At 38.8% G+C, this 25,131-nt stretch overlaps 2 protein-coding genes across 4 annotated transcripts in view; one reads left to right on the top strand and one right to left on the bottom strand.

The window, feature by feature from the left end:
- Positions 1 to 18,348, top strand: part of RFC1 (replication factor C subunit 1) — a 35,032-nt gene extending 16,684 nt beyond the window's left edge. For all 3 annotated transcript variants that reach the window (XM_085059132.1, XM_085059133.1, XM_085059134.1), the window contains 21 exons: positions 986 to 1,218; positions 1,949 to 2,023; positions 3,799 to 3,876; positions 4,202 to 4,289; positions 4,385 to 4,686; positions 5,767 to 5,874; positions 6,407 to 6,586; positions 7,026 to 7,129; positions 8,238 to 8,635; positions 9,548 to 9,657; positions 10,987 to 11,101; positions 11,549 to 11,637; positions 12,674 to 12,811; positions 13,212 to 13,307; positions 13,470 to 13,568; positions 13,998 to 14,152; positions 14,276 to 14,393; positions 15,258 to 15,403; positions 15,782 to 15,995; positions 17,053 to 17,244; positions 17,804 to 18,348. In XM_085059132.1, the coding sequence (XP_084915258.1) occupies positions 986 to 1,218; positions 1,949 to 2,023; positions 3,799 to 3,876; positions 4,202 to 4,289; positions 4,385 to 4,686; positions 5,767 to 5,874; positions 6,407 to 6,586; positions 7,026 to 7,129; positions 8,238 to 8,635; positions 9,548 to 9,657; positions 10,987 to 11,101; positions 11,549 to 11,637; positions 12,674 to 12,811; positions 13,212 to 13,307; positions 13,470 to 13,568; positions 13,998 to 14,152; positions 14,276 to 14,393; positions 15,258 to 15,403; positions 15,782 to 15,995; positions 17,053 to 17,244; positions 17,804 to 17,905 (3,140 nt within the window). In that variant the 3' untranslated portion in view covers positions 17,906 to 18,348. The remainder of the gene's footprint in view (positions 1 to 985; positions 1,219 to 1,948; positions 2,024 to 3,798; positions 3,877 to 4,201; positions 4,290 to 4,384; positions 4,687 to 5,766; positions 5,875 to 6,406; positions 6,587 to 7,025; positions 7,130 to 8,237; positions 8,636 to 9,547; positions 9,658 to 10,986; positions 11,102 to 11,548; positions 11,638 to 12,673; positions 12,812 to 13,211; positions 13,308 to 13,469; positions 13,569 to 13,997; positions 14,153 to 14,275; positions 14,394 to 15,257; positions 15,404 to 15,781; positions 15,996 to 17,052; positions 17,245 to 17,803) is intronic.
- Positions 18,349 to 18,555: 207 nt separating this feature from the next.
- Positions 18,556 to 25,131, bottom strand: part of WDR19 (WD repeat domain 19) — a 39,894-nt gene continuing 33,318 nt past the window's right edge. Inside the window, exons 32-37 of the mRNA XM_085059131.1 lie at positions 24,501 to 24,582; positions 23,728 to 23,878; positions 22,275 to 22,398; positions 20,463 to 20,539; positions 19,629 to 19,749; positions 18,556 to 18,883 (exon numbers count right to left, since the gene is read on the bottom strand). Coding sequence (XP_084915257.1) covers positions 19,635 to 19,749; positions 20,463 to 20,539; positions 22,275 to 22,398; positions 23,728 to 23,878; positions 24,501 to 24,582 — 549 coding nt within the window. The 3' untranslated portion in view covers positions 18,556 to 18,883; positions 19,629 to 19,634. The remainder of the gene's footprint in view (positions 18,884 to 19,628; positions 19,750 to 20,462; positions 20,540 to 22,274; positions 22,399 to 23,727; positions 23,879 to 24,500; positions 24,583 to 25,131) is intronic.

Consider the following 25,131-nt stretch of genomic DNA (forward strand, 5'->3'; position numbering starts at 1 on the left):
TTTGGGTTCAGAATGAATAAATGGCTGTCAAAGCCTCTTTCTTTTTCATGGCTGGGCAGACCATGTCCTGGTTAATCTAGGAGAGTCTGAAAAGGAAAGATTGAAATTTTGTTCAGTGGTCTGTGGGCTAATTCTTAATAAGAGTTTGTATGCCACTTTTCCTCTTCTTTTCAAACTGAAAAAATCTATTTTGTCTTGCTGACCTTGTCTGATTTCTGTGTTCTGTGAAATGGTTACATTTCTTTGAGATGGTTTTGACTGTACTGGAAGGAGAGTGTATTTAAGTGCAGAGATGTACAGGCCTGTACGATAGCTCACAGAGTCTCTGACTAAAAGGGAAAAAGTAAAAAATGGCATTAAAGTTTCTACTAAGGCATTCATAAGCTTTGAGCAATACTTTAAAAATAACTAGGAAGCTTATCCAAGAATCTTTCTGTTTTGTAATAAAATGTTCTGATATTTTTCCTTGGTTTACAATGTAAGATAGAGAAATTTTTAAAAATACATGTCTACAAAGCCTACATTAGGTGCTTTGTTGATGATTACTATAAAGTAATAAAATAAACGTGCCTTTGTACTTCACATAAAATGTGAAGGAAGAGTTGTGCTGTTCAATTTGACATTCATTAATTAAGGAGAGAATTCAAATTTCAGTGATCTAGATCTTCTGTTTGTTGTTTTGCCCATTTACGAAGGGAAGCCATTCTTTGTGAACTTCTCTAATTGAGAGATAATGTCTGAATACAATTAACAAGTGTGTTGTTATTTTAGTACTGAATCTATTCAGAGTCGAGTTATGCTGTTAAAGATGTTAAATACAATGTGTTGTGCAACTCGGCCCTTTTATAAAATAACTTCAGAATGCCTGTAGTATTTTGTTTAGGATATGAGTTGATGTAATGTGCCAAAATAGTTCTCCTAACAGTTCCATTGTTAGAACTTCAGTTCTGTGTACCAGGAGTAATGGAATACTCTTTGTGTTTAGATGAAGATGATGATTTTGTCAATAAAAGAATTTCCCTGAAGCCGAAGGAGAATGGGACATCAGCAATTGGTTCTCCAGGAACAAATACTGTGAAAAAAGAAGATGTAAAACCACAAGCTAAAAGCAAACCCCTCTCTCCAGTGAAACAGACTCCCACCTCTGCACTTGATTACTTTGGGACAGGGAGTGTCCAGCGGTCAGACAAGAAACTGGTAGCAAGTAAACGGAAAGAGGTGAGTACTGAGGATGTTCCTTTAGGCTGCTCATGTGTCTGATGGCAGATCAGAATGGACAGTTTAATGGCTGCAAGGAAACTTAACTGCTGGTCCTGCTTTGTGTTACTTAGTAATGGTCACTCTTGTGGAAGTTCGGCTCTGATGAGACTTGGATGCATGTCAAGTCCTCAAATACAAGTTTGGAGTAGCATTTCTGTGTTTGATAAGATAGCACAAACTTGAAGGTAGTATTTTCTTTATTACCTCTTCTCAAGTGACTTTTCTTGAAATGCATTAAATTTTTTGAGGTTGGTGAGCAGAACGGATAGCTTATATTTGAGGGTGGAGAGCAGGCAGGAGATGAGGAAGGTTGTTTTCCCAAGCTTTGTGGCTCACATATTCATGGAATAACAAAACACCAACTAAAGTAGGGAGGAAGTGAAAAATTCCCAGTGTAGTTATTGATTTATTTTTCATGTGGGCCAACTGTGATAGCTTCAGAGATATTCAGCATTGTTTGAAGAAATGAGATAATTATATTATAGCATGGTCTTGTTTTGAATAATAAAATCTCTTGAAAATAGCCTTGTTTAACAGTGTTGTGTTTAGAGAGCTGGAAATGAAATGTTGCGTGTCTCAGTCCTTTTCTGGAAACATACAGACGGAATCTATACATATTAAATTATTACAATTGACACGGTAATGGAGTAACTGAATGGTTGGTCTTTCTTTTTTTCCTTAAATATAGCCTTCACAAAGCAGAGACAGCACACTGGATGATGAGGCCCTTGCTAGGCAACTGCAGCTTGAAGAAGATTCAGAGGTAAAAGCTGTACAAATTTAATGCTCTATATCAAGAGCAGTTTGTTTAACTTAAAATTGTTTTTCCTTAAGAAATTAAGATGAACTTTCCAGGTATGCTGTAAGTAAGTGTAATAAAATTCATCAATTCAATGTGCAAGCATGGCCATACATTTATTTTTATAGGCATTATTTCAGTTAAGCAAGTAGAATATATCACCTAATCAATTTTCTCTCTATCTAGACTTTCACTATCTGTGTAGCTGCTGTGCTTGTAATATTCCTGCTTTTCACACAGAAATCACTTTCTGCTTCCTCATGTTTTGGTACAGTTTTGACGGTGTTTTGGTTTTTTTCATTTTTGAGTGAAAAATTAAGTTGTTGCCATCCATAATCTCTTTCACTTGTCTTCAGAATTTTCTTATACTTCAGAAAAATATGAATGACGCTACATATCTGAAACTTTCCTATTTGAGTCAGTACTAATATGAGGGAAAGGTACAGATTTATGTATTTACTTGCTTTTGGGAAAATTTGATTTCCCACATATATTTGTAATATTGAGTAATACTTGAAATAAATAGATTGTACAGGCAAATCTACACCTCTGAAGGCAAGGATGAGAATAAATGAATCCAACTTTAACCTGTTAAAAAGTTAAACAACCCATCAGGAAAGATAAGATGTTTTTCATTTGAATGGATCTTATCTATAACAGTGTGTACATATATACATATATTTATGCATGTGTATATTATATCAGGTGTATCTCTGCCTCAGTCTGGTTTGCATGTGGTGATCACTGCCCTTTCCCTTTCTCACAATACACAGGGAAGGTAAATGCATTTCACTGTTATGGGCGCATAAAAACAATGCCTGTGGCTTACTGGTTTTATAAAGTCATCTATTGGGATCTTAGAGCATGGCATGTTGGATTTCAATTATGAAAGTATTATTGTTGTTGTCTTGTTGAAAGAATGGTCAATATTTCTTGGCAATAATAAACACTATTCAGGAATAGAAAAGGTTTTTCCCAAATACCATATTGGACAGGAAAGGTCACCAAAGGATCAGTTATCACTTGAGTGTCATGTTTATGTTGTTAGGTGAAATAAAAATGAAACCAAACTGACTTTGGGTTTTTTTGCAATTCATTAATAACTTTCACAGATGTCATGTGAACTATTTGTTATTCCTGGTTCTTCTGTTAGAGAAAATCAGTTGTATGAGTGAAAATAATAGAAAGTTAATTTGCTTTCGTAAAGTAAACAGAACTGACAATAAGAGCAGGGCTAAGTGCAGAAGTAAAATTCTCCAAAACTGATAGAATTTCTTTTTTATATACATGTTGCTAGTAGTAAAAGTGAGTAAAACATTCATTCTGGAGACATATTTTTAACAGGCATTGTTACTACTTGTTTTTAGGGACTGTTTTTGATAAAGCCAACAGGTTACATCTTGTTGCAGGCTGTTTGTTATGAGGTGCTGCCTTCAAGGTTTGATTGTTTAAAAGAAAAGGGGACACAACAATAAAAAATACGAACAAAAAACTCCTTTGAAAACAGCTTATGCAGGCATAATAATGTTTCTAGTGCAACAAATCAATTTCTTCTCACTAGATTTAACTAGCCTTGCTTTCTGAGGGAAAGAAGTAATTCTTCAGTGCCATTTCGAGAAATTTATTTGACTTTGGTAGGACACCCTTTTTCTAGCTATGTGCTCACCTAGAGTTTTTAGAAAATATACTAGAATTAGAACTTGTTAGGCATGAGCCTAAAAATCTTTTCCTTCTTTCAGCTGGAGAGACAGCTGCATGAAGATGAAGAATTTGCTAGAACTCTGGCCATGTTGGATGAAACACCGCAGAAGAAAAAGGTTGACTTCTTTTTAAACTTAAGCTTTTAGGAATTGCATTGCTGTGAGTGTTCTTATTTAGATGTCTTTGTTTTGAGACTTCCATACAAGTGCATTAAAAACAGCAAGAAAGTGTTTTCATGGAAATAGCATACTCACTTTTTATACCTCACTCCTGGCTTTTCCTCACTCAGTAAAGGGTGTCCTGTCTAGTCAGACTGTGTGCTGTATGCCTCTGTTGGAATGGTATTTTAAGTTCTAGTCACAATTGAATGGTGTGTGTTGCTGGGTCCCAGTGGTAGCTTGGGACATGCTTCCCTGACTTTGGCATTATGTGTTTATTTAGGCTCGGAAGGATACAGAAGGAGAGCAAACAGTTCTGAGCACCAATAGCAGCCCTAATACAACAGCAGGATATAAGCAGTCAGAAAGAGGTAGGACACAGAAACTGAAAAGCATTGCACTAATTTATAATATTATTGAGATACATTCTTGTATATGAGCTTTTGTCCCTCTGCCTCCTTTCAAGTGAAAGCAACAGACTTAACTGGTGCAGCCAAGAATTATTCTGCAAAGCCACAGACTAAATCTGAAGAGTCAAAAGGCTCTCGTTTATCCCCACAATCATCTGATGGTAAAACAGCAAGAGAATTGGTTGATACAACTTCGCCTTTGAAACGTGGCTCTAGGCCTGGGTCTCTGAAACAAAAAGAAGAGATTGCTGTAAAGGGAAGAGGTGCTCATAATTCACAGTTAAGAGAAAATGCAGCTTCAGGGAAAGAAGAGAAGACAACACCAAAGAAGGAGAAGGTTTCTCCCAAGAAGACTGAGGTAGGAGCTATCAAAATTAATTTAGATGTCTTGGTGGAGTTTGCAGGAAAATAGTTTTCGTTTATTATAGGTGTCACTGTTTTAACTTGGTACTTTGAATCTCCTGGGCAGCTTTTAAGGATTTGAATTCTGGAAAGGCTCTTAAATTCCTTCTTTACAGCAGTTGTAAAACTGTGAGGAAGAAATTAGCTGGAAAAGTGTAAATGAAATACGTGAAGGATCTGAGGTTCTCCAGTGCTCATTGAGGTGTGCAGGTGCACTGCAAAAATGAGTTCTGTGCTTTTTCATGTTTAACTTTGCTAAAAAACCCCACAGAATGCAGGAATTCCAATGCTTAGAGTGAAAATATACTGTTTATGTGAGAATGGTGACCCTGAGGGTCTATTCTGTGGTTAGAATCATAGGTGGCATTGTTTAGGGATTTATATTTCTCTCCCTAGTCTCCTGTTTTTTCTTATTATTGATACATTATGTAGGAATATAATTTATTTTTATTTTATCTGAGTCAATAACTGTATTTGTTGAACACTGGCAGTTATTTATAACATTAAAATGTACTTTTTAATCATAGTGTACAAAGTACCCCATTTTGACAATTAAATAACAGTTGTAATTAGAAGGGAGAGCCTGCACCTCCTTTTGAGGTGAGATTTTAACAGTTGCTTGCTGACTAAGAAGCTTAAGTGTTTCTTAAAGTCTGCTTCATAGTATTTCTACTTTTATGTAAGTATAGATCTCAAATTAAATAGGATGTGAATTTAAAGTGACAATTTATGAGTTAAGTGAGCATGTACATGTGCAATAGACAAATCTTCAGAAACCTGACAATAAACAGTGAGTACATATTTTTTTAAACTCTCAGGTTTTTGAATATTTTTAAAAGGAACAAGAAAAAATACCTTAAAACACAAGCACCAAAAGCAAAGCAAGCTTTAGTATTGCATATTAATAGATTAAAAACAAGCATTATAACTTACTTTTCCTTTGGTGCATGACATTGTCTCAAACTGTGATGCTTGGGTTTGTTTTCCTGCTTTAATACATGTAATAAGTATATTTTTTTTCCCTCTCCTGACCCAGTCTGTAAGTCCTGAGGACTCTGAAAAGAAGCGAAACAATTACCAAGCTTACCGAAGCTTCCTTAATCGTGAGGGTCCAAAAGCACTGGGTTCCAAAGAGATACCTCAGGTAAGTTTGGCTACAGCAGGATTTTATATATAAAGTGGAGTGTTTCATAGACTTACTGCTGTAAGTGGTTTAACAGGTATCAACTAAACTGTTTAAAGACTGGTCTTTTTTTTCCAGTAGGAAGCATGTATTGGAAAAACCTAAATTATAACGCAAAGCAGTGACTGAATGTAAGGAAGCATACTCAGTAATTATATTCAGAACTTGGTTTAGGGAGTCATGATGATCAAAAAGATACTGGTCTTAAGAGTTCAAGATTGCTGTCACTTGTTTGACTGACATGCTACACTTGAAGCACACCGTGCTACAAGTATGATCAGTCAGGTAAACAATGTGTGAAGTTTTGTTGGCAGCTATTGCCATTAATGGCTTTAGAACTTTTAGAACTATTACCTAGCTAGGTATGATTAGTCCTGTTTTTAAATTTTCATAGGGTACTTGACATGGTAGAGAGTTAAAAAAGCTGATGGTGAAGAGCTATTTGGTAGAATTGCATCAGTAATGGCATTTTCTGCAATGCTCTGGTTCTCAGGGAGCCGAAAACTGCTTGGAAGGCCTGACATTTGTAATTACTGGCGTTCTGGAGTGTATTGAAAGAGATGAGGCCAAGTCTCTGATTGAACGTTACGGGGGAAAGGTAACTGGCAATGTCAGCAAGAAGACAAATTACCTGGTGATGGGGAGAGACTGCGGCCAGGCCAAACGGGAGAAGGTGAGTGTGTTCCTGTGCCTGGCTGGAGGCAAACTGAAACTGAATTGTTCTTGTCTTAACTGGTATTTCTGGTATCCCTGCCAAAAGGAAGCAGTACTAACAATGTGTTTTTAAAACAAAGAGTTGCTGAGTGGTTGCCAGCTTTGTTTTATTTCTAGTTCTGTGCATACATCCACATGCATGTATATATATGTGTGTGTGTGTGTGTGTGTATATATATATATAAAATATATATATATGTATATGTGTGTGTGTGTGTGTATATATATATAATATATATATGTATATATGTGTGTGTGTGTATATATATATATACACATTATCTCTTGTTGTTGTGTTCCAAGTCATAGTTTTTACTGGAAAACACTTTGAAATGGATTATGTAACTCCTAACATAACTTGACTTTTACATTTAATTCTATTTTTTCTTTTGCTCCAGGCATCAGCTTTAGGTACCAAAGTTATTGATGAGGATGGTCTATTTGAGCTTATTCGAACTATGCCAGGCAAAAAGTCCAAATATGAGCTGGCAGCTGAAACAGAGGTACGTTCATAATAAACTTTGGGGATTTGGGGGTTTTTTTTGTTTGTTTTTTTTTTTTTTTTTTTTTTGCTTTGCTTTGTTTTTAATTGAAAGGAGTCTGTCTTCTTTTCCAGTAATAGTAACACCACAATCATCAGTGTGACTTTCTAGGTTAAAGGTATTGAAAGTGAAAATTTTATGTTTGTGCATAAGACAAACTACTCTACTTGGGAGCTATAGGTTATTTTCCCACTCTGACATTATTCTGCGTTTGAGGTACCTGACAGAGTGGGTATTTGTATCTCCTTAGATGTATCAGGTTTAAACAATGAGTATTTGTTTATTCTGTGAAATAAGTAATTGTGACTGATCCCATGAGGTACCCAGACAGACCCAATTTAAAACTGTAATGTAAACATGGGGCAACTGTATGTAAACTATATGTATAGTACATAACAGATCTTGTCTTTCTGTGGTACTTGAATTAAGAATATTCAAGCTAATTTTTTCAGGCAATACCAAAAAAGAGGTAACAAGTTTTTTGTGCACATTTAAATTTAGATTGTAGTGGCTGATAAAGTGGTAATACAATCTCTGTTAGCTCTAGCATGTGGTGCATTCAGTACAGCTGTTGCTCTGGAACTTCTGATATGGCTAGACATGACTTGTGTATGCAAAGATACCATTAGTATCCTAGAAAAAGCAACTCTAAGCTTATTAGCTGAATACTTTCACTCTCTTTGAATTGTTTTGGGTTGAATAACTTCTGCAAGTGTTGTTTTCCAATAGCTTCATGGGTGTCTGACCCATGTGTTCCAACCTGACAGTCATCAGTTTAGCATTGTATAATGATGCCTCAGGCTTTGTGAGTAAGGGGACTGCTTTTGGAATGACCAGAACACTTCCTGCCTCTTATCTGTGGGTTTTGCTACAGAGCCCAGTGACACTGTGCTTAGCAGTGCTTTATTTCTCAGACAGTATTTCTATATCTGCTCTCGAAGATTTTTTTAAATCAATACATAAACTTTGTTGCTTTCTAAACACTCCTATAATTGTGTAAATAAACATGCTGTTTATTTACCATATTTTTTTCTTAAATTTCTTTTTAATTTTCTTTTATTTTCTTACGGCAAAGAACATGGAAGCAAGACCTAAAAGGACACCGCAGAAAGCTGAAGCAGGAAAAAGGAATTTTAGCCCCTACAAAAGGGAAGCTAATAATAAAAAATACAAGTCTACTCCAGAAAAAGAAGATACTGTCAGATCTGTCAAGAAGGAAACCACTGCTGCTCGAAAGCTTACAGACTTTAAACGTCAGACTGTAGAGGAGAAAGAAGCCCCAAAGCTTAAGGGCAACTTGATTTCTGAGGTTAATGAAGATGGAACAGAGAGATTGCTATGGGTAGATAAATACAAGCCTACATCTCTTAAGGCAATTATTGGACAGCAGGGTGAGCAAAGCTGTGCCAACAAACTGCTTCGATGGCTCAGAAATTGGCACAAGAATACCTTGGAAAATGGACAAGGTGATTTGCCTGGTTAACTTTTCTCTGTGTTCTTCCATGCTAATCGTGCTGCTTGCTTCCCTGGACCAGTGAGGGCTTTGGTGGTAGCAGAGCAACTCTAGAAATCAGGAGTAAGGTGCAGTCAGATGCATTTTGAGCAGCAGTTTGGCCTGGGTTTTTTGTTGCAGTAGTTGTTAATTTACTACCCACCTCCCCACCTCAGAAAAAGAGCAGAAAAATGTGTCTCGAAAGATTTTCTTTCCCAAGCCCTAGGTTTCATTTTTACAGAAGAAACCAAAATAACCTAGCAGTGATGTATCTAAAAATGGCCTTGCATTGAGCCTATTGATTTCTTCCTCAGCAAGAGGAATTAGGTTAGGCATTGCCAATGGTGAAGATACAGGATAACAGCAGATCTTAAGGGCTGCTGTCATGCATGGGGATGAATTGTCAAGGCCTTGGCTGTGGCAAGTAGTGCATGTGTCAAGTAGACAGTTTGTTATCCCACAGACAGGGATTTCTAAGTTTAAAATAGGGTTTATGTTTTAGTTCAGCCGTAGTGGGTAGTGGGGTTTTTGTGTGTGGTGTGTTTGGGGTTAGTGTAGGTTTGTGGTAGAGTGTGGGTTTGGTGGTGTTTTTGGGTTTTTTATGTGTATGATATGGTTGTGAGAAAATTGCTGAAATAGTTGTATTACATTAATAGCGCTTTTTGGTATTTTTCAGTTCAAAATCACTGCAAGTCATAAACTAAGCAGGTTTAAGCTGCTTTTCCTCAAGTTAGGATGCAGCTGTGTATGCATCTTTGGATGTTTTCTTAGCAGGCATTAAATGAGGAAAAATTCCAATGGTGCTTGGTATCTTCAGAAGCATGCAGTTTGTTTTATAATTACATACCTAGGTAAAATATGGAGTCTTTTTTGGTTTTTTTAATAGCAAAACCCAATAAAACTGGAAGCAAAGATGATGGGACAGGTTTTAAAGCAGCATTACTTTCTGGTCCACCTGGAGTTGGTAAAACTACTACAGCTGCTTTGGTTTGTAAGGTGAGTTCATAGTAATGGTTGTTCACAGTACTTTTTGTTACATATTAATTCTGTATCTGGATACAGATACAGTGTCCAGGTGGGAATGTTGTATATGACCAGGGTCTTCTCTCAGCCAAGTCGCACCTGCTCAGAACAGGGTTACAGGTGAAAATATGTGGCTGTTTAGATACCTATATCATTCAAGGAGAGAATGTACCAATGGGTGTCTGCGTTTCTTTCTGCTACATTGAGGGGAAGCATATCGCAGTATGTTGAACAATTGGAAATGTTCTTCAAAAATTGTGAGCATTCAGCCCTAGTTCTGCAGGTCAGAGCATATTTGCACTAAATTTAGTGGGAGTCAAATTCTGGAAAGCTTTTTGAAAGCTTAAGGTCATGGTTTTTATGTATCTGACAAAGAGATCTTTCCTAGATTTCTTCTAAATTGAAATGCTGCTTTAAGGTGAGAGAAATTGACAGGGCTATGTGCCCATTTCTGAATCTCAGTTTAGGTTTTATGGAGTACACAACTCTTAATGCTCCTCCCCCTCTGCCTCCCCACACTGCATGCCTTAGAGCTTTATGCCAACAAGTTGATGCCACACCTAGAACTAGACTTCCAGAAAAGATGAATGTGCTGTATTGGACTCATTTCTATTTCTGGTTTCCAACCTGGCTTGCTCTCAGCTGCCTCAGGACTCTGCAGAGCATTTCTGTGTGCCACAGGAAATGCCAACAAAACAGACCAGGGCTGTATGTGCTCAGTGCTGTGCTCTGGCTGCCTCTGGCAGGAGAGTTTGCTGATAAAGGAGAAGCTGGGTTAAGTTGTGTCAGGGACTGACTGCAGTGTTAGTGCTGCTGGGGGAGCCATTGGTTTCCTATTGGTTAAATAGTTAAAAGCATCTCTTTCCTGCAGCTTTCAGGGCCATGTGGTATGTTTCTTTGTTATGCAGCTGGAAATACCATGGAGCTTAGCCAGCCTTGGCTCAGACTTTGTTTCTATCCCTTCTGGCAGTTGTGTTAATCTTCCAGAACTTAAAATGTGCCACTGACTTCAATGCTTCCCCAGACTCCTCAATTAAAACAAAACCAAAACCAACCAAACAAAAAAAACCCCTACCAACCAACCAAAAAAAAACCCAACAAAAAAACCTCATGAAAACAAAAACAAAAAAAAACCAAAACAAAAAAGAAGGAATCTCTTTTGGGCCTATCTGTTCCATGCATGGTTATAAATATTTTTGAATTGCCAGAGAAAAGGAGTGTAAGGGGAGAAAGGAATGGAAAGCTGTATGATTTTTCACTGATCTGTGTTCTCACTTTGTATGGTTTATGTGTTTGGACCAGGAACTGGGATACAGCTACGTGGAGCTGAATGCCAGTGACACTCGCAGCAAGAACAGCCTAAAGGAAGTAGTTGCTGAATCACTTAACAACACCAGCATCAATGACTTCTATCATGGTGCGTCTGTTGTTTGAAGGAGCATTTCTGTTGTATGAAGAGTCTGGTTACAGGAGGGACAGAGCTTCCTTATTACACAACAGTGTTAGGAATTTACCATGCTTGTCACGTGGAGGGATCTGGCTCTAATAGGGATGGGTTCATGTAGCAAGTTGTTATATTTCTTCTTCAATTTAGAATTAAATCCTGCTACTCCTAGAATGAGTTGTTAAACTGTACAAACAACTTCAGAACTCTGCAGTTGCTCCTCTGTTCCATGGGACTTGTTCCTAAGAAGATGATGTGAGGTTATAGTCTGGTCTATGAACACAGATTCATGTGATCAAGTTGCAGAGCCACCACCTCAGTTGCCTAGGATGGGATTACCTTATTTATAAAGCATTGGATAAAACTCTGAGCAAGACTCCCTTATTCCCATCTCATTTTCTTATCCATATTCATTTTCAGGCACATCCTCATCAGTTAGCGGGAAACATGTATTGATCATGGATGAAGTGGATGGTATGGCAGGCAATGAAGACAGAGGAGGGATTCAGGTGAAGCCACCATAGTTCTGTCTAATGCCATTGCCAAGAGTGCACACCACACATAGCACAAAATGTTCAAACCACTCTAATGTCCTTAACCCATGGTCCTTAAACAAATGCCTGCAGAGTACAGTCTGATGTGTTTTAGAAGCTTGTCTTTGTGTAAGAACTGTGCACTGGTAGAGGGGGAAAAAGGATACTTGTGTAGAAGCCTGGAGTGATGAACTTGGGTGTGTGCACTTTGGAACAGGTAAATTTATTCTAAGGTCTCTCTAAGATGACATCTACCTGCAGTGGGAGGTTCATAATGTGGCTGGGACTATTGCACTTTTGCATAGGGAGTAGGGAGTAACACTGAGTAACTAATGTGTGGCATAGGCAGCAGCATCCCTTTTTCTCTTTAGTAGCTCCTGTTTTAGCTTCTGAAGATTTCCTATGGTCACATGCAGTACTTTGACAGTAAGGGGCATAGAGATCTTTAGCTCAGATGCAGACATTTCCATTGCAGGAATATGAAACTGAACTGAGTTTCACTTTCATTACAGCGGGCAGAGTTTGTTCTGGCAAGCCTCAGGGTTGAGCTCTTTGAGCAGGAACGAGCTGATCTTTTTACTTTCTGCTTCTTCATTCTTTGTGGCAGGGTGCAGCCTGAAAGCTGTGTGCTTCCTCTGGGCATAAGCCAGGTCAAACTGGCCTTTGGAGAAATGAGTCTAGTTCTGCAGGTGGACAGCTCTATTTTTGGGCTATTGGTCTTCATTGCTACTTGAAGAATGGTCCAAACATGATTGATGGAAGACATAGACAGTGGAAGTGGTTAGGCAGCAGATCTCTTGCAGCTGAATGGAACAGCGAGTGACAAAAGTAGGCAAGGGGGCTAAGTGTGCACTGTGTAGAAATGCGATTCCAGCAGGAGGAGTTTTATAGACTTGGTAAGGATCTGTAAAGGATCTGATTTAAGGCAGGGACTAATGCTGGTTGGTATGACATTCTAATCATTCTTATTATCCAGGTTATCTGATGTAATTGTAATGTGTTTAAATTACAGGAGTTGATTGGTTTGATTCGACACACAAAGATACCCATTATTTGTATGTGCAATGATCGCAGCCACCCTAAAATGCGGTCCTTGGTCCACTACTGTTTGGATCTTCGTTTCCAGAGACCTCGTCTAGAACAGATTAAGGTAAGCAGGCTGTGGCTTTATGGACTGGACTGAATGACCATCAGGAAGTTCACTTTTCATGCAGCAGAGTTTATTCAGAACTGCACACACCACTTAATGGATCATCTCAGTGAGTAACTGCTTTTCAGAGCAGAGTTGTCTGAGTTTTTCTTCGCAAAGCCTTCTGGGTTTTAGATGTCTGTCCTAAAAATGTATCCAAAATGGGTTTTGATAAATTAACAAGCTCTTTTTTACACCAGTGGTAAACAATAGTTTATGTTTATGAAAGAAAGTTCAAGCTATATGTGCTTTAAAAATTTAGAAAAACATGTAGTGTTCTTTCATAGAACTGTCAGTGTGTTCTGCAGGGGGGAGAATTCATAAGAATTCTCTAGTGACAGTTTGTCAATTGTGATTACAGGGTGCCATGATGTCTATTGCATTTAAAGAAGGTTTAAAAATTCCCCCGCCTGCTATGCAAGAGATAATCCTGGCAGCAAATCAGGACATCAGACAGGTCAGTACCCATTCAGCACCCGTGATCGTTCAGATAGCAGATTATATACATTGACTTCAAAGAATTTGAACAGTATTTCTGTGTATAAAGATCTGACTGTTTCTGCTTGAGTCTTCCATTTAAATTCCATTATGCTACCAAATTGTAAATTTTGTTCTTTAGGTTTTACATAATCTTAATATGTGGTGTGCAAAAGATAAATCATTGACTTATGATGACGCTAAAACAGATGCCAACAGAGCCAAAAAGGACATCAAACTGGTAAGTGTAAAATACTGGATTGGCTTTTATTGTCATACTGTGATATAATCACTAGGCCTTATAGGCATCTTTTGAACTGGAGCACTGAACTAAAGCCTAGATGCCAAGAGCTATCACATTTGCCACAAATAGATGAAGAGTAGTAAATCAAGGACTGAGTATGTATTTTGATGTACTGGGCTCCTATGTAAGATGCAGTTATGAAGCTCATAGTTCTCATCCTTTGTCTTCTGTTTAGGATATAATTCTCTTAATATCAAAAGTAAAACACAGTTCTTAAAACTGGTAAATTCTGGGGTGGAAATACCGAATGTGGAGCTTGGACTGATGAGTCAAGATACCCCTTGGTACTAATTTTGTTACTGTGCTGTGTCTTACTTTTCGTGTTGACCTTCTACCCACTGACTTCTTGAAATGCCATTTATTTAGGGCCCTTTTGATGTTGTCCGGAAGGTTTTCGCTACTGGAGAGGAGGCTGCTCGTATGTCTCTTATAGACAAATCAGACCTTTTCTTCCACGATTATTCGCTAGCACCTCTCTTTGTCCAAGAGAACTATGTGCATGTCAAACCAGTTGCTGCTGGGTGAGTTACTCCAAACCCTAAACTGACAAAGCCCAAAGGCTTTTGTGTCAGGGAGTCAAAGTAGACTAAAACCTGTCTGGATATTTCTGCTTTGTAATAGAGTCAACTTCATTTTTTTTCCAGAGGTAATTTAAAAAAGCACTTGATGCTCTTGAGTAGAGCAGCTGATAGTATATGTGATGGTGATATTGTAGACAAGCAGATTCGTAGCAAGCAGAACTGGAATCTTCTTCCAACACAGGTGAGCACTTGACACTCATTTTATGGTTTAGGGGTTGTGTCAGTATAATTATATGACATGTGTAGTTCATACTTCCACTGGTGATCAGAAGTTTCCCGTATCCATATTGTTCAGCCCATGCCACAACATGAAATGAAGTCTTCTGAGACTTTGAAAAGTTGGACTCTTGTCACGAAGCATAGGAGCACACGGTGTCTATCACTTGTGCAGTTACAAGCCTACTCTGTGCTTCCTCTCACCAGGGCAGGATTTCTCCCAAAGCATAGAGAACTGAAGCTTTGTCACTGTACTTCTTACAGTGCTCACTGAAACATTGACAAGACTTTTACTTAAAGGATTATGACTTGCATCAGAGAATGCATTGTAGGTGAAGTTGGAATGCACCTCTGGAGGTCATCTAGTTCACACCCCTGCTCAGTACAGGTGCAAAGAGCTGAATTGCTTAGGAACATAGCTAGCTGACTTGATGTAGATTTACAGCGTTCTTGGGAAATGTCTCCTTCACTATGTTTGTTGGAGATCACAGCACTTGTTCATGTGAAGTCAGCTTGTTGACTGCACTTTACAATGGACAGGAAAATTGGACAGGTTTGGGTTTTTTTTCATGACTTTTGAAGCTCAGATAATTTCAGATATTTTAAAACATAGTAAGAAACAGAGTGGTACAAGAGGTGAAGCTGTAATCCAAAAGGGATTGAACAGAAACAAGCAATTGAGAGAGTTCTCTTACAATGAGCTGTTTTCACTGTGGCCCTGCACTGACTACCCCTCTTCCCTGGGGACAGTGCAGTGCAGGACAGTGTGTCATGGTGTCCATGAGACTTTCAGTGCGATTTGAGTTTGGCATGTGTGTTACTTTTTCAGGCTATTTATGCAAGTGTTCTCCCAGGAGAGCTGATGAGAGGTTACATGTCCCAGTTTCCTGTCTTTCCCAGCTGGCTGGGGAAATTTTCATCCACAGGCAAACATGATCGTATCATTCAAGAACTGGCAATGCACATGAGTCTCAGGTAGTACTGACATTCCTCTGATACAGTTCTTTCTTGTGCAGTTCATTACCTACCATTAATTCCTTGCTGTGCTTGTTGCAAACAAGTGACACATTCATATGTTCTGTGAATGTGCTCCTATGTTGTTGGTAATCTGCTGTTAAGCACTTTTCTCAGTGCTTAATCTGAACAACAGTCAAACTGGAAACACTTGCATTTGTTATCTCTAATGCAGGTATGGCAAAAGGAATGGCACAGTACAACTTGCTATTTGCTCTTAGGGCAGCTGATTGTCAATTTGCTGAGGGCCTCCTTACCTACTTGTTCTTGTGTTTAGAAGTCTGTGGTGGTGGTTGGACAGGTTAATTTACTCAGTACTTTATTTTCAATTTGACAAAGAACCCAGACATGCAAGAGGACAGTAAATATGGAATATTTGTCATATTTGCGGGATGCACTTGTCCAGCCCTTGAAAGCCTTTGGAGCAGATGGTGTACAACAAGCTATAACATTTATGGACTCTTACTGCTTGATGAAAGAAGATATTGAAAATATCATGGAAATAAGCACATGGGGAGGCAAACCCAGTCCTTTTTCAAAACTGGATCCCAAGGTAAAATTCACTGGTGAATTGTTTTGTTTTCTTGTGTATCTTAGAAAAGAAATGCTAGAATAATAGCTATGGTATGGATGTGACTGGGAAAGGCTGAAGCTGGTGCACCTGCTTATTAGCTGTAATTTGATAGTAGGCTTTGTGAATCAGCTGGTAAACATACCACTAAAAGTTCAGGAGTAAGTCCTAAAAGATAATCAGGCTGTGCGTCACTTAGGAGTCTTATACCTTTTGCTCCTGGTGTAAAGGATTACTGGGAGTCAGCTGTGTCTTGGATATGGAAGTGGAACACAGGAAGGACTGGGAAAGCTGGTACCTTTCTGCAAACAAGCTCTGGCTGTAAGCTGTGTGTCCTTCAGGCACAGCCCTGCCTTTCTTACCCTCCTGCAAAGGAGAATGGACATACAGCTGCCTGTGTTAGAGTGGGCACTGGATTCAGAGGCTGCTTTGCAGGTGCACCTCTCACAGTCCTGTTGGAACTGCCAGACCTGGGGTTCTTCATGTGCTGCTCCTCCAGTGTTCAGCTACTCCACTCCACTGGTTGGGACCCTCACCTGGTACAAGGTGATCTTAAACCCAAGCTGCTGTTACAAACTAGGCAGATGTGATCTGAACTATGATCTCCCTCATCCACGTCAGGTGCTCAGGGAAAGAGAAGGAACTAAGCCTACCCCTGCTATCTGGTGTTTACTCCTAGTCTGAGTATGCTGCTTAGTCTGGCTGCTTAGTCTGGTGCACAGTGCTGCTGAAGGGGGCTCTGGTGTGACCTGGATTAGGTGGCAGCAGAACAACAGTGCTAAAATTATTGTAAGCCTGAGCAAGACACATCTGAAGATGCACACTCTATTTGAGGATTATGTGGGACACATTCAAAAAGAGCCTTCACCATACAGCTCTTAAATGCTTTCTGTGTCCTTTTGAGAAGGTGTCCTCTTTTATGTATCCTTGGTCACATCTTTCCAAAGGAAAGTTGATGTGAAATCTCTAGGTAAGCTGGTTAGCTAACAATCTACAGTTCCTGAACTAATGCTCAGTTTCCTTCCTTCTACTCTGACAGGTCAAAGCAGCTTTTACACGTGCCTACAACAAAGAGGCACATCTGACTCCATATTCACTTAGTTCTGTCAAGGCATCTAAAAGGCAGTCGGGATCTGCAGGGACCTTAGACCTGAGTGAAGACTTGAATTTGGAAGAGGTTCAATCTGATGAGGATGAGCAAGATACTGTCGACAGTGATGCAATGATTAAGGTGATTTAGTTTCCTTAGTATTAAAACCACCCCACTGAAGTGTTGGGCCTTTTATGTTTGTTTTTAGTTACCTTTCTGTGACTTTTAACATCATCTGAATGAATTAAGAAGAAAATCGTAGTAGATAATAAATATATAATCTCTCAGGTTCTAAATTTTTAACTGGTGATAGTGTGGAAAAATTTAAATTACTTCCATCCATTGTCTTATGTTGGACCAAAGTGAGACATCACTCTAAATCAATGAGTTCTGCATCCAATTGCAATTTTAAGTGTTGGTGAGGATGGTGCCAGTGGCAAGGGGCAGCCACAGGCCTGTGCCAGTGGTTACCACAGATGGCAACTCTAGTAATGCCCTTTGTGGGTATCACCAAATGGGGAACTGTGGCCAGCCCTTAAGACTGGATATTATAGTCTGTACTCTTCATGGCATTTACAAACTTCACACCTGAAAGGGGAGGGAAAGAGATGGCTTTTTCCTTAACACTGACTGCATTTTGACTTAAACTTTTACCAGGTTGCAGATGGATTTTAAACTGTCTGTGTATTTCTGTTTGTAGCAAAAAAAGGTGAAGTCTTCCAAGGTGACAAAAAGAGAGAAAAATGAAGAAACAACAAAAAAAGAAGGGAAGAGAAAGGAGAAAACAAGACATTTAGAGTAAAATCTTGCTTTGGACACAGCTTTGCTTATCTAACTTCTGGCAGGAACATGAAACAGATCCAGTGCTGCAGCTGGGAAAGTAGAACCAGTGCATTGAAAGTGCTCCTCTTATAGAGGTGCTGTAGGTCCTGTGCTCTCACACAAGGCCCTGCTGTGCTTACTCTTGACATGGTGTATGTTACATGTTACAAGCTGTAACTATCCTTGTGCAACAGACACCAGGTGCATGAACATGCTGAAGGTGTCATGCTTAATTACCTGGCATTTCTGCTGAGTCTTCCTAGGACTTCACTACTTTTTTTTTATATAAATCCCCTGACAGTATGCGGTGAAGTCTTGTAAATAGTACATGATGCAAAAAACCCATAAATGGCCTATTTGTACATTATAGAAGTTAAGCAGTATATAAAATTACAATAAAACATTTCACAGGACTTTTTTAAAGCTTTGGTTAAGTTCATGGAGTGTTCTGTCCTGTCTCCCACCTTTTGTCCAGTTTTGTCTTTCCTTCATGTGCATGATGTGGCATTCCTCTTTTCTTTCCTTTTGTCCAGTTAAGAGACACCAAAAAGCAGTGAGGGGTTTAGTTCCAACACTTGAGTAGGCTGCACTTGTATGAGTTATATCTTTAATCAAAACCAGAAACAAATATTTAAAGAGTAAGAAATGTTTAATTGAAAATAGTTATAACAGTTCAGAACTGATACTAAAAAAGAGAACAGTAAGGAGATGGTTTTTCTTCTTGCCACTCACATAATAAAAGATGGCCCCACAGTTTGGTGTAGAGAAAATGCAGATTTTGTTTGTAAGAATTTCCAATCAGTTGTATTACTACAATAAACCAAAATACAAAATTTATCAAAAGCTAAATAGTTACAGGTATCACAGAATAGAAGTGACATGGGTGTTACTAGGCCTTTGAGGAAAAGATGGTAGTGACAGAGCTTTCCTTGCTGCTTGCCAGCCAGCACAAGCAGTTCTGAAAGTAAACAGAGGAGGTTAGTCATATTCTGAGATAAACTGTGCTAGCAGATCAGGAAAAATAAAAACAACTAAAAGTCCCCCAGAAAAAATTGCATGCTGACCTACAGCTGGGTTTTCACATAAGTTGTTTGCACTAGTAGATGTGCCTTGAAATGTCAGCATTATTGAGGAACACAGTTAACTCATTTACAGTTTCCATTTCTTTTAAAAACAGACTCCAGGATGTATGTGTGTGGTATAGACAGAGCCATGCTCTTTCTTTGAAAGATGAATATTTCAGGCCCATACTTGGGATAGATTCTGCTAAATAGGCAGGTTAAGATCATGTTAACTGCATTCTAGATCTGCTCCTTCCAGTTAGTACCCTCCAGCTCCCCCTACACTTAAACCCTTATTGGGAGATTTGTCAGATCTGTTGAAGTTTTGATGATACTGAGATCTTCAAACTGTTCTCTGTACTACTGAAGCACACCTGCTGTTCAGGAACATGTTCCAGATCGGAACATCTTGTGGATGTTAACATGGTCATAGAAGTAAACTGAGTTAAAGCCAAATTTCACAACTAGGTTAGCTCCAGCAGCAAAACCTACTGGTGTTTGCATGCCAGAGGTGATAGAACTGGGTCTCAGTTATCTGAGGCTTTGATGCAGGCTGTAAATTAAGATTCCTTGCTGGGAAAAACTCCCAGTGTCTTCTAGAAAAAGCTCTGTTAAGTAAAAAGTACAGACTCTAGCACATACCTGAATTTATTGGTCATCATCTTCTAGTTTGAGGTACTCTGTACAGTCATTTATTTTCCTAAGATCATCGATGTTAATCCTTTCAGAACACATGGGGCACACGTTTTCAGTCTGTAACATGCTGTTTTAAAGGAAGGGTGACTGGTCAACAGCTAATTCTAACATTTTTCAAAGGAAGCCAGGCCTGAGGTGCAAAGCCTAGAGCAGAGTTCTGACCAGTGCTTTGTAACAAGTGCAGGGCAGAGCAACAGCTGCTTCTGTCTACGTGGAACAAAGGTTGGTTTGTTTTCAACATTTGAGAATTAACACCACACCAGGAAGGCTGCTGCTGTTTGCAGCATTTAAACATACAACAAAGAAGGTTTCAGCAGCTTCAGAGTTCCTGTCATTGCAACAATCCATTTGTCATCCAATGAGCTATCCAATTGTCACAGGTGATTATTAGGGACTAGAGCTTATTGCTGTCTTAGTCTGAACCCAATTTTGTGTGCATTTTGTTTGGGTGATTGCTGGTGTGCCTGTGTTCCTGCCCTGCCCCCGTATCAGGCCTTCTTCCTGGATAGAGCTGAGAACCTACCCAAGCTCACCATGCATCTTCATGACTGTTCCTGTTGGAGCTCTGCATCACTGGCCAAATTCTTTACCTTATCATATCATTTTGGTCAATTTTTAAGCAATATTTTGTGTCTTAGGTGCAACTACCAAGTAAGGGGAATTCCTCTTCTACCCAGCCCAGCTGTTACATGTTTTTAGTACCAAATGAAACCATTTGCTACTAAAATATGAACAAACATTGGAATACTGCAATAGGAAAAAAAAAAAATCCCAACTTACTCTTTGAATTCTGAGTAGAGGGCAGGAAAGTCACAGTGTGGGCAAACTGTCCAGTCATCACGTACCATGTGCCGACCCTGCACACAAAAACTGCAGGTAATTAAGGGGCAAGTGCTGCTCTAGTACAGTGAGCATTTACTTCTGGACCTGTTCCTGTGAAAAAGTCCCAGCAACTGTGTTGTAAGATCTTGCATTAAACGCCCCATAATGGTGTTACTGTAGTTCAATTATTGTGTAGTTTAATTACTGTAACTAGAAAAGGAGCTCTCAAAGAGATGCAGAGTTTTCATTATAATTTGCATTCCTCTTTTAAAAATGGAAATCTAAGAATGTATTGAATTACAGTGTTTAGAATTTTTTTAGTTTGGTAATTCTAGAATGCTATCTGTAGATCTGTATCCAGAGCTGTACCTAGATCTTCTGGGATTTTTGGTGTTGTGTATGACACAGCAAAAATGCCCCCAAAGCCATGGCACCTGGCAGGTCACATTCAACACTCAAGGTTGTGAGCCTCCCTGGCCTTTGCTTCTTTAATCTACATTTTCTCTTTTTGGTACAGTTTACTAATTTACTTTTGATAGAAGGAATTTGTATGTACCTTTTCAATACTATAAAAACACAGCAGCACCTTGAACTATACTGAGAGATTTATGCTCTAATACTATATGCAACAGCAGACTGTTTTGACACTGACTCTCATTAGACATTTGAAAATGCCAATCTTAATGATATTACAAATACCTGTGACATAAACTATGACCAAGATGGAGCCTAAATAAATATTGTGTAACATATATTGACATGTACATTGTGTTTGGCTCATAAAGTTTTATTTAAAATCCTTTGTTTTCCTAAAGATACTATTTCTAAAGTATATTTGTCATTGTACTCTGCTAAACCAATAGAGCAAAAAGACCCCCACATAATGGATATTCATTTTTTTGTAAGACTTAATTCTTTAGTTTTAATAAAGAATAACTCTTAACATGTTTCCTGTTCAAGTAAGTTCTCTTTTTTTCTGCAATTTTAGTATGACAACTCATGACTTAAAGATGACATAAAAATTGTTACACAGTAGCTGTACAGTAACTTCCACCAGGAATGTATGCCATCCCTACCTTTTCAGTACACTCAAAAGAAACAAAAAATGTTAGAATTTCTCATTTCTGTAAGGAGCAGTAATGTAAGAAATTCTGAGGTCACTGGCTGAACTATTAACCTTGGATGTGCTTAAAAATTCCCCAAAACAGATTTTTTAAATTTTGGGGGGTTTTTCTTATTAATTGATGGGTTTAGTTTTTTTAATACTGTTTTTTATTTGAAGTCTTGGCAGCCTGGAGCTTAGGGGAGGAGAGTTGTGCCCTCCACAAGCTCCTGTACATGGAAAAGGAAAGGGGGACTTCTGTTAGTTCTCTGAGCACGAAAGCCCCTGGGCAAAGGGCTGAGCTGGGAAGGCACCAGCAGCACAACCCTGTCCTCCCAGGCACACCAACTGCACCAAATCTGTGTGCTGGAGATTCCTGGTGCTCCACCTGCCTTCTCAGGAAGCTCAAGTCTCCTGTAATGACTTGCTGATTTTACTGTCACCCTCAAGTGCCTGCTGCTTGTCAGTGGCAAGTGAGGACACTCTATGATAGTCAAAGACACAATTTTTTAACTTATTTGATAACAGATTAGAAAGACCCATAAATGCATAAAAACATCTACCTTGGATCTACTAGCCAACTAAAGATGTTCAAATGAGCTTATTTTTAGAAGGGAAAGCAGCTCTGCCTTTCCTGTCACCCTGCAGAAAGCACAGCAGACACTCACAGTTGCAATGCAGTATGGAAGATTGTTTTTACAGCTGGGACACAGAAGTTCGCACTCTGGGAGCTGGAAAGCACAGTAGGGACAGGCTGTTGTTGGCTCTTCTGTCTCAGTTGTCTCTCGACGTCTAAAAGACAGATACAGCTGTGAATAAAACCCTCAAGCTGTTTGAAGTTAACAAAGCTGTTTTAAAATGCCTTTGATATTTAGCAAGTGTTTTTCCTTTGAGTTCCTTGATACTTCCAGCTGCTATTTTACATTCTATCAGCTCCTTCCTTTTAACTATCACCCAAGTTTCATCATAAAAACGTTAACTCGGAAATAGGTAATTTTCCATTGATTTAGAAACAACACCACCTTTTAAAAGCTGTAACAGGTCCTAATACTTTGAAAGATTTAGTATCTCAGGGTCTGTATGTATTGACTATAAAGCTATGATTTCTTTGTTTCAGAGTTTTTCTGTGGCAGGACCACAAAGAACAGAAGTAACAAAAAGCTGGCTTTCTGGTAGGATTATACAGTTTCTAACTGCCTCCAAAAAGGCTGTTAAAAACATTTCAGAGAAAGGCCATAAGAACCAGTATCCATAAAATAGCTATATAAGCTGAGACTCTTCAGGTCCTGAAAAGATATAACTGATAGAAGGCAAATAAATAAAATATAGAGGTGTTTAAAATGATAAATGACACAGAAAAGGCAGATCTCTCCCAAGAGGAAAACTATGAGGCATCACCTTAAACTAGCTAGACCAGTCTTGACACAATGAAACTTCTTGTTCTAGGAGTCACCTGTCATTAAAAATTTACATGGCTTTAAGCAGAGAGATTGAATAAGCTCATGGAGAGCTTAGAGACTTAATAAATAAATACTTAAACCACCCATATGAGCTCAGCAAGTCCCTGAGCCTCAAAATGGTTAGAGTCTAGTAGAATAAATGAGAAAAGTGTTACATATGTGTGCCCTGCTCTTCTACAATTACCTATGCTTCCTCTTCTGGCAGAAAATACTGGCTAGGATCTACCAAAACAAAACTCCAGATAAGGAAGAAAATGTCAAGAATTCAAATATTTTATTTACCTTCCCTTTCTCTTTTATGTCAGCCATTTAGTAGGAAGTCTAAGTCATAGAAAAGCAAAATGCTGCTGCTGCAGTAGCTAACAGTTTGGCTGTAGATTTTTAACTAGAGACCAACTAAACCTGTATGGCTGCACTTGTGTCTGTATGGACAAGATGGAAAAAGTTACAGCTGGTTAGAAAGCATTTTACATGTACATTGCATTTAAGGTTTATCACATTCAAAGGAAGAGTCTTTAATTCTCAAAGAGTGGGAAATAGTTCTTAGCTTTTCAAATATAAGACACTGAAATAATATGAACGCAGCCTATAGGCTTTATGAGCAAAAAAAGCATTGCAAATAAAGCCTTAAAATTACGTGCATTTGATTAGCATCACTCACCTGACCATTGTTTCAATTTTCTTTTTGTATTTAGGATCTATTTTATTCCGATACTCAGGTCTCATCAACATAGCAGCAAAACTGAAGGCTGAGTTTTTCAATCCTGCTCGGTGACACTCAATTACAGTTGAAGTCAAAATTGGCACAATGTCTGTAATACAATGAAACAATGATGTCAAATATTTATTTACCAGTATTACTGTTAAAAACCTTTGAGCTAATACTTTAAAAAAAATACTGATGAAAAAAGACTATTTTTCTTCTTTCTCATGCTTGCACAATTTGGACCATTCTTGGAACCATATAGAAGAAAACCATGGTTTCACCTCTCACTGCTTTGCACTCCTGAAGCTTGGCATGACAGCAGGAATGCTCTGATTATTTCTCCCAAATCTGGTCTGACCTCTTTAAAGCCTACTTTTTAGTCTACACTTTCCATGTACCCAAAAATCATTTTCAAAAGAAGATAAATTAAAATTTTGTGATTAAGTCCCAGAACCAGTCAGTTCATTACACACAATATCCTGAGACTGTGTGTGGTTGAGGCTGCTTGGTACTGCAGTAACGTGAGGACATTAAACTGTTGGTGAGGATCCCATCCTGGAGGCTGTGTATCGAAGAGCATTCTGGAGGAGGATGCAGAGCACACTGTGTAGTTGCACTCTGGTGCTGCCCACAGGATCAGAGCAGGAGAATGGAGAATGAACTTTGTAATGCAGTGTTGATTAATGAGTTGCTCTGTAGAGCACAACTCCTCTGCAGTCAGCACTTACGTGATGGGAACTTGCTGATGTTGTTGGCTACGCGTATAAGCATCCGTGCTCCCTTCATGTGATCACCACGTTTCACGTGAATCTGGAACACAACAAACACACCATGGTTCCTGCAGCCATTGCAGAGGAGTTCCTGCAGCCTGCTCTTGGCACAGCTCCCTCACAGAACTGAGCAGAGTTGGACTAGAGAAGGGGCCAGAGACCTCACAGTGGCTTTTCCCCAGAACAGTCTTCCTGGCCTTCAGCCCACCATTTGCAGGCTCTTGCCTCATTGCTGGTAGAGAGGGAGGCTAGCAGCTGGCTGTAGGAATGGATATCCTGATGGGCATCCATGGGTTAACTACTAGAAATCATTTGAACCCCTGCTTAGTTTAATTTACAGAAAAGCAGAGATCTACTTATGGATAACAACCTCATATATAACCATAATAAGAGTTGTACTAGTAGCATAGTATCTGTAAGTATGAATGCAAAAGAAAAACAGGAAGCCATATGTAACTTTCAACTATTCAGTATTTTAGAAGAGAACATGCTAATCAAACAGGCAGAAGTAACTACAGATTGTCCTCCTGAAACTTGCTGTTAGCAGGCACTTGGATTCTATGATACAATCTGTATGACAATGTCATTT

This window comes from Lichenostomus cassidix, chromosome 4, assembly GCF_008360975.1.
Source record: "Lichenostomus cassidix isolate B80296 chromosome 4, HeHo_3.0, whole genome shotgun sequence".
NCBI lineage: Eukaryota > Metazoa > Chordata > Aves > Passeriformes > Meliphagidae > Lichenostomus > Lichenostomus cassidix.